The sequence below is a fragment of the Biomphalaria glabrata genome, chromosome 8 (assembly GCF_947242115.1).
Source record: "Biomphalaria glabrata chromosome 8, xgBioGlab47.1, whole genome shotgun sequence".
Classification (NCBI taxonomy): domain Eukaryota; kingdom Metazoa; phylum Mollusca; class Gastropoda; family Planorbidae; genus Biomphalaria; species Biomphalaria glabrata.
The window spans coordinates 27,367,118-27,374,662 of record NC_074718.1 but is presented as its reverse complement, the minus strand read 5'-3'; the positions used below and the strand labels follow the sequence as shown (position 1 = coordinate 27,374,662).

The following is a 7,545-nucleotide window of genomic DNA, read 5'->3' as shown; positions in this document are numbered from 1 at the left end:
ATTTTACTGTTATTTACCTTGAACGGTACGTTGAATTGCGGAAATTTGCAGCTAGAATTCTAGCTATGTTTGCAAGCACTGATATCTGTGAGCAGTTCTTTTCCATAATGAAAGCTACAAAAACACCTCACCGTTAGATTATCTGATCAAAATTTATCATGAGTGATGAAAGTGTCAGTGGCAAACAAACTTCAACATGACATTAATAAACTTGTATCCCAGAAAAGATGTCAACAATCAGAACAAAGAAAATAATGCCTAATCATAGTAATTTTAAATTACCAAATCGTACTACAAATTTAGCTAACTAAGGGACAAGTATGCCATTAATTATTCTATTCTATTGTATTGTTTCTAATTTAAATAAAACTAGTAGGCTGTTGTGTAACTCAGGCCATAGTAAGATTTTTATGTGGCCCATACACCTTAATGAGTTTGACATGCCTGGTCTACACGCTGTATGTGGCCAACCGACTAGTGCTATTTTCACCAAAGAGCCTTTGATTTGGTATTCTTAAAATACATAGTCCAGTTTGATTCTGTGACGGAATCCCCCAAATAATTATATCAATATGGCGTGACATCGCCTGACACTTAATGGTGTGACATCCTTTGTGAGTCAGTGCCTCTTGCCTAGGATGTAGACTGAATCTATGCACGCTTCGTGTTTTTTTTTTTTTGTTGTTGTTTGTTTGTTCGTCTGGTTGTTTTCTTTGTGCACTGAAAACACTTCACAATCTGTAAGTGGAAGTGTCTCTTTTTTGAGTGTCTAGTGAAACATAGACCTAAATTTTTGTTTCATTTGGTTTCTTTCTGTTTGAATAACCAACTGCATAGGCTAACAATAGCGACACGCTATTTCACTCGTACTGGTAAAATGGAAGTGAATATGAAATATTTCTTTCTGTTAATTGGGTTTTATTTAATTGTAAGTACATTTTCTTATCCATTAAACAATTGTGGATCGTATGAAATGGTTAGGTTCTAAATGTATTTAGTTAATCTGTAGGGCGATAGAATCCCATCACTTTGCCTGAATGCACCAAAAGTTAAATGAAACCCCTCTTTCATTTAAAATTAATCAACTGAATGAATCAATCACATGTCGATCAAAGTCTACATTGTCTCAGGCTGTTTTCGAGTTTTTGCAGAAAAGATCCAAATCTTTATTTCTGCAGTGTCACTCTATTTCTCAGAAGTTTCTTTGTACTTTGTTTAGTCAGTGTCACTCTATTTCTCAGTAGTTTCTTTGTACTTTGTTTAGGCAGTGTCACTCCATTTCTCAGTAGTTTCTTTGTACTTTGTTTAGGCAGTGTCACTCTATTTCTCAGTAGTTTCTTTGTAGCCTACTTTGTTTAGGCAGTGTCACTCTATTTCTCAGTAGTTTCTTTGTACTTTGTTTAGGCAGTGTCACTCTATTTCTAAGTAGTTTCTTTGTATATTGTTTAGGCAGTGTCACTCTATTTCTCAGTAGTTTCTTTGTACTTTGTTTAGGCAGTGTCACTCTATTTCTCAGTAGTTTCTTTGTACTTTGTTTAGGCAGTGTCACTCTATTTCTCAGTAGTTTCTTTGTACTTTGTTTAGGCAGTGTCACTCTATTTCTCAGTAGTTTCTTTGTACTTTGTTTAGGCAGTGTCACTCTATTTCTCAGTAGTTTCTTTGTACTTTGTTTAGGCAGTGTCACTCTATTTCTCAGTAGTTTCTTTGTATATTGTTTAGGCAGTGTCACTCTATTTCTCAGTAGTTTCTTTGTACTTTGTTTAGGCAGTGTCACTCTATTTCTAAGTAGTTTCTTTGTATATTGTTTAGGCAGTGTCACTCTATTTCTCAGTAGTTTCTTTGTACTTTATTTAGGCAGTGTCACTCTATTTCTCAGTAGTTTCTTTGTACTTTGTTTAGGCAGTGTCACTCTATTTCTCAGTAGTTTCTTTGTACTTTGTTTAGGCAGTGTCACTCTATTTCTCAGTAGTTTCTTTGTACTTCGTTTAGGCAGTGTCACTCTATTTCTCAGTAGTTTCTTTGTACTTTGTTTAGGCAGTGTCACTCTATTTCTCAGTAGTTTCTTTGTACTTTATTTAGGCAGTGTCACTCTATTTCTAAGTAGTTTCTTTGTACTTTGTTTAGGCAGTGTCACTCTATTTCTCAGTAGTTTCTTTGTACTTCGTTTAGGCAGTGTCACTCTATTTCTCAGTAGTTTCTTTGTACTTTGTTTAGGCAGTGTCACCATGTCACACTATTTCTCGGTAGTTTACTTTGTATATTGTTTTTGCAGCAGGGCCGGCCTTAAGGGCCTCCAGTTGATGGCGGCCTCGCATAGGACTCAAAGAATTTTTTTTTTTAAATTGCGAGACATGGATCAAATCTGAAACAAATCAGAACTCTCTGGCTCTTATTCTGTACTTTGATTCAAGTTTTGTAAACGAATGTTTAGATTTACTTGTTAGACTACATATTGCAAGACTACCATTGCAACCAATGTAACCCAGTTTCTTACTATTGGTGGAATGTCGAAAGTTTATTAGTCTGTTGATCACGAGTCCCACTAGTGCTATCGGCGCTACATGAATTTAACCTATTTGTTGATTTTGATATAGATACAGGACGGTTTATAATTCACTGCGTATTTTTCAGTCTTAAATTTTGTTTTTCTGTTTCTTTTAGGGCCATCCTATTTACTTCAACTAGGGCCTCCTTAATCGCTTCGCCCTGGGCCTCCAATTACCTAAGGCAGGCCCTGTCAGCAGTGTCACACTATTTCTCGGTAGTTTACTTTGTTAAAATTACGCAGGCCTCACTGTTTTGTACTTCATAGTTTCAGAAATGATTAAAACACAATATACATTAGACGTGTCAATGTTTTCTTCTGTCTTCTATGCGATATTATGTGACTATAACAATCTTATATTATAAAGTAGAATGTGAGGCGTATTTATGTATGTATGTGACGAATAGACATCAAAACCGCTTGACCAATCTTGATAAAACTTGGTAGGAATGTTTCTTGGGTACTAACTTAGACCGTAGTGTATGTATTGTAGCCCTAAAACAAAATTAAGACCCTCAAAAAAAAAAAAAGTTGTCCGACTCTATTAAAGCTATAGTATTTATGGATCTAGGCCATGTTTACAATGTTGAAATGAGAAAAGATAGAAAGGATTTAGATCTAGATGTAATTTTAAGAAATACACTTTGCGCAGATAGTTTTTTACTTTGACACATGAAAATACAAAAGAAGGTCCATTGATTTCATTGTGTAATAAAATTAACCTTCAAATTTGTGTTTCAAAACCATTTTTTACATAAATTATTTCCTTATATCTGTGACTACAGATTTCCTGACGAACATTCTTTCATTAGACAATGAAAAAGTAAATAGCGTAATGTTTCTTTCCAGCCCTAGATCTAAAACTCTAATTCATCTCTAAGATGATAAAACTTCACTTCGCACAGATAGTTTATTTTATACTTTAACACATGAACATACTAATTATAGTCCATTCACTTCATATTTTGATCAAATAAACATTCAAATTTAGTTTTCTAAAGCATTTTTAATAGACTACATTCGTTTACGAAAGCTGCGAAGCCGAGTTGAGATAGACCTATATTCATTCATGAATCGCGTACTAAAAATTATTTCGTTTAATTGTTCACTTTATAATCCCATTCATTTAACAAAGCTATCTCTTTTCGTTTTTAATAGATATGAATGTATCGGCTTCGGGTAAACCCATTTTCGCAAAACTAGATTATTAAACACAAACTTAGATCCGCAGGCTGCGGGTAATGTCAGGCTAGTATTTCATATAGTTAAAAAAAATCTTGATTATATTTATAGCATACAAGCTAATCATGGTTATTAGTTTTTTTTTTATTTTAATATATTCTCTGCGTATTGGTTTTAATTCTCCATTTGAAGTATATAGATTCTAGTATAGCTTTATTTTGTGCTTTATGTTGTGTCCATGCAAAGTGAAATCTAGGCCTGTATCTTTAATTGATATAAAATATTATATTTCTGTTCAGGACGAGTCTTGCTGTATGAGTATAGACGAACATATCATCCATGGCGCCACCAAGGCGGAAATGTTGGACTTTTTCCACATCATGCCTTCAGGGGAGATTAACATCATGGCAGAATACGATCTCGTCTTCTCGCTGGACCAGTACAGGGAAATATTTGAAAACGAAGGCGATGACCGCACCAAGAGGAACGCTAACAAAAACCCAAGGCGTCTGTGGCCCAACGCCACGGTTTATTTTGAAATATTGCCGACTCTGGCTTCTGCTAAAAACGTGAGTATTGTCGCTGAAGCCATTGCTGAGTGGGAGAGTGTCACGTGTTTGAGGTTTCTGCCAAATACTACCAGCCGGCACCGTATTTTGTTTAAAAATGGCTCGATGTGCTACTCCAGTGTCGGCATGCAGAACTACGAGCAGCCGATAAGTCTGAGCTCCTCTTGCTTGAGAAAAGGTGTCGTCATCCACGAGATCGGACACGCTATTGGCTGGTTTCACGAGCACACGAGGTCGGACCGAGATCAGTACATAGCCTTTAATGTGGACAAGAGACTTCAAGTCCATTTCCAGCTAACAAAAAGATCGGAGACTTACGGAATTCCTTACGACTATTTGAGCATCATGCATTACGGCGGTAAAATGTGGGGCATTGTAACAAAGGACTCAAAGTACCAAGAACTCATTGGCCAGCGGGACAGATTATCGTTCAAAGACATAAAGCTGGCCAACTTAATGTACCAGTGCAGTGAACTCGGTAAATGCCCGAAAAAGTCTTGCCCATTCAATGGTTTTGTCCTTTCTAAGAGTTACAACGGCCAACCGAGCTGCCAATGTTGGTGTGAATCTCTTGATGTCAACCAGCCGTTGGTTCTTTGTTCATCTATAGATAAGGAGGCGCCCCAGCCGATTCCGTTGTCTACTCCATCTCTGGCTGACCTCCCTTGCCACGACTTGAGGTACGACTGCCTGGACATGAAATCCAGAGGACAATGTAAGTTCCAGTTGGAGCTCATGATAGAGTTCTGTCCCTTGACTTGCGGCTTCTGTGGTAAGGGAAAGAACTTGTGCATGGACTACGAGAAATCTTGTAAGGTCTTGGCAGCGTCGGGCCGCTGCGCGGACAGTGGGCTCAAAGAAGTCATGACGATGCTGTGTCCAGCCTCGTGTGGTCTCTGTAAGGACATGTCAGACCCTTGTACTATTGTTCAAGATATGATGGGCTCGTCACGTTCACCCGAAACATCATCAGCCTTTCAATACATCACGCCATTATTTATTACTTTCTATTTCGTTATTGGTAAACTAAAACTAACAACTTTGTAAAGGAAACATTTCAAGAACAAATATATCCTGTCATTCATTTTATTAATGTATGATACACGTGCAAAGCCCAAGCTGTGTAGATGCAAACTGTTCGTTCTTGCATTCAAAGATATTTCAATGGATTTCTAATGCAGCAGTCTAGTACGAGGCTCCAACAGAAAATGGGATCTCTTCCGAAGCAGGACGTTTCGGCGCAGTCGCTTTGGCGCGGCCGTTTTTTCACTTGACTGCTCCAACTGCCATTTGATTCTCTACCTAATAGTAAAATTCTTTTATTGTCCTTTTCTCTCGAGTCAAACAAAAGAAAAATCTCTTTCATCTCAGGTGAAATTATATAGTTCTGGTATTCTAATGGAATAGTCAAAGTCAAATATGTCCAGAAGATAGGGGGCGGGATTGGTGTCGCAGGCAATGACCAGTCAGAAGGAGATGATTCGCTTGACGCCAACAACAAGTGCTTAGTGCTAGTATTGTCTTCATTTGTTTGACTTTACCTACGCCAAGAGGAGATGTGTCCCCCAAATCACCTGTGCTAATATTATATGATATTACGTCATTGTTTGTTGTTTATGTTTTGTGCGATAGCAAAAGGATTGAACGGAAATAAAATGATAGTTTTTCTATGTCTACTTTGATCATCACAGTCTCATTATTATTATTACTACTATCTATTAATGTCTACAGTATGTTAATGTTATATATTTATCTGTAGCAACAGAACATGGTGTCAGATTTCTCAAAATATATATTTTAAAAGTATCTTTGCTTGTTCGGATATCAAACTGATGTCAATTCATTTTTTTAAAAATGTCTTTTGGAAAGAAATTGAAGAATATCACTCAGCTTAGAAGAAATCATATATAGTTAAAGGGGAGGGGAAGCATGTCAATACTATTCAGGAATCTGACTTATTATATATTCATGAAATATGCAAAACCTTTATAAAAAAATAAAAAGAAATTCACTGGTTGGTGTTAGAATTCATACTATACATAGAATATTATAGTAGAGTGAAATAAACATTGTTATACAAGCTACACGTTTATTAAATTATCGTCAAATTATCTCGCGCGCGCGCCAAAACGTCTAGCGCCCAAACGTCTGCTCCAAAACGTCACGCACCGGATCCCTTCACCTTTATTTATGTATTCTTATTAATGAAAATTATGTGTCAAAGCCAGGTGTTAGTGTATTAGTTTTGCTACTTGGTTATGGCACCCTAGGTAGGAAAATTCTGATAATGCTGAACATCCTGCTATTATGTGTTTAGTTAACTCACCCACATATCCACACTTTCAGCATTTGTCAACAATATTGAGTTTTAGGATATGCTTCTTGTAATTTTTTTTATCATAATTACACTGTCCTGTAACAAAGCGTTCTATTTCAGGGTAGAGATGACCTGCTTATTCTTATTATTTTTATTATTAACTAACAGGACATAATTCATAAAAAGTGTGATATCACGTCTGCAACTTAAAATCAAGGAATGAAGTGTTTGCCTCCTTCTGTCTCAAAAGACAATGGGTGTGTCCTGATGACTTGCTGGTGTTGTTGTTTTTTTGTCCTTTAATCGGGGTTTAATCTGCTGTGACTAAACCGATTCTAGAGCGGGAAACTTAGCCACAGTTTGCGCATGAAAAAGCTCTTTTTTTTGGGGGGGGGGGGGGGGGCAATCGGATGGGGCAGTTCTCTCCCTCTAGACCGCCTAATTCTATTTTCTCTCGTCGAGGGTCGTAGATTTACCAGCAAAGTTTTCAGTCTGACTCCATGCTGTCCGATCTGGGACACTATCCTCCCTTGTACTTTTATAAATAGTACCGAGATCTCGCTTGCAATAGATAGATAGATTTGGCTTGCAGACATCTCTGTAAAAGTAGGCCTAGACAAAAAAAGGATACATTTGTACTGTGTTGTTACAAAGTTTAAATAAAGGGCTTTACTTCAACCATGATGCCCTGTTCATTAATTGTTATAATTTAAAGAAACTCTCTCTCTCTCTCTCTCTATATATATATATATATATATATATATATATATATATATATATATATATATATATATATATATATATTTGTTAAGGCAATGAAAAAGCAGACATACTGGCCAAAGATGAAAGAACCAACAAATGAAATTCTCTCTCTAACCAGAAGAAGACGCCTATTATAAGCTATCTCGACATGACCAACACATAATTTTTCG

The 7,545-nt window shown here is 36.6% G+C and overlaps 1 protein-coding gene across 1 annotated transcript; it reads left to right on the top strand.

Moving 5' to 3' along the window:
* The first annotated feature begins 671 nt into the window (after positions 1-671).
* LOC106072516 (zinc metalloproteinase nas-8-like) lies at positions 672-6,310 on the top strand. Its single transcript, XM_056039319.1, has 2 exons — positions 672-928; positions 4,027-6,310. Exons 1-2 carry the CDS (start codon positions 878-880, stop codon positions 5,341-5,343), a joined length of 1,368 nt encoding a protein of 455 aa, XP_055895294.1. The 5' UTR covers positions 672-877; the 3' UTR covers positions 5,344-6,310.
* The last annotated feature ends 1,235 nt before the right edge of the window (positions 6,311-7,545 follow it).

Bases quoted from the DNA above. Each gene is read 5' to 3' on its own strand.
- LOC106072516 (XM_056039319.1), top strand. From the start codon at position 878: ATGGAAGTGAATATGAAATATTTCTTTCTGTTAATTGGGTTTTATTTA. The intron at 929-4,026 runs GTAAGTACATTT...ATTTCTGTTCAG, and splicing joins TAATTGGGTTTTATTTAATT to GACGAGTCTTGCTGTATGAG.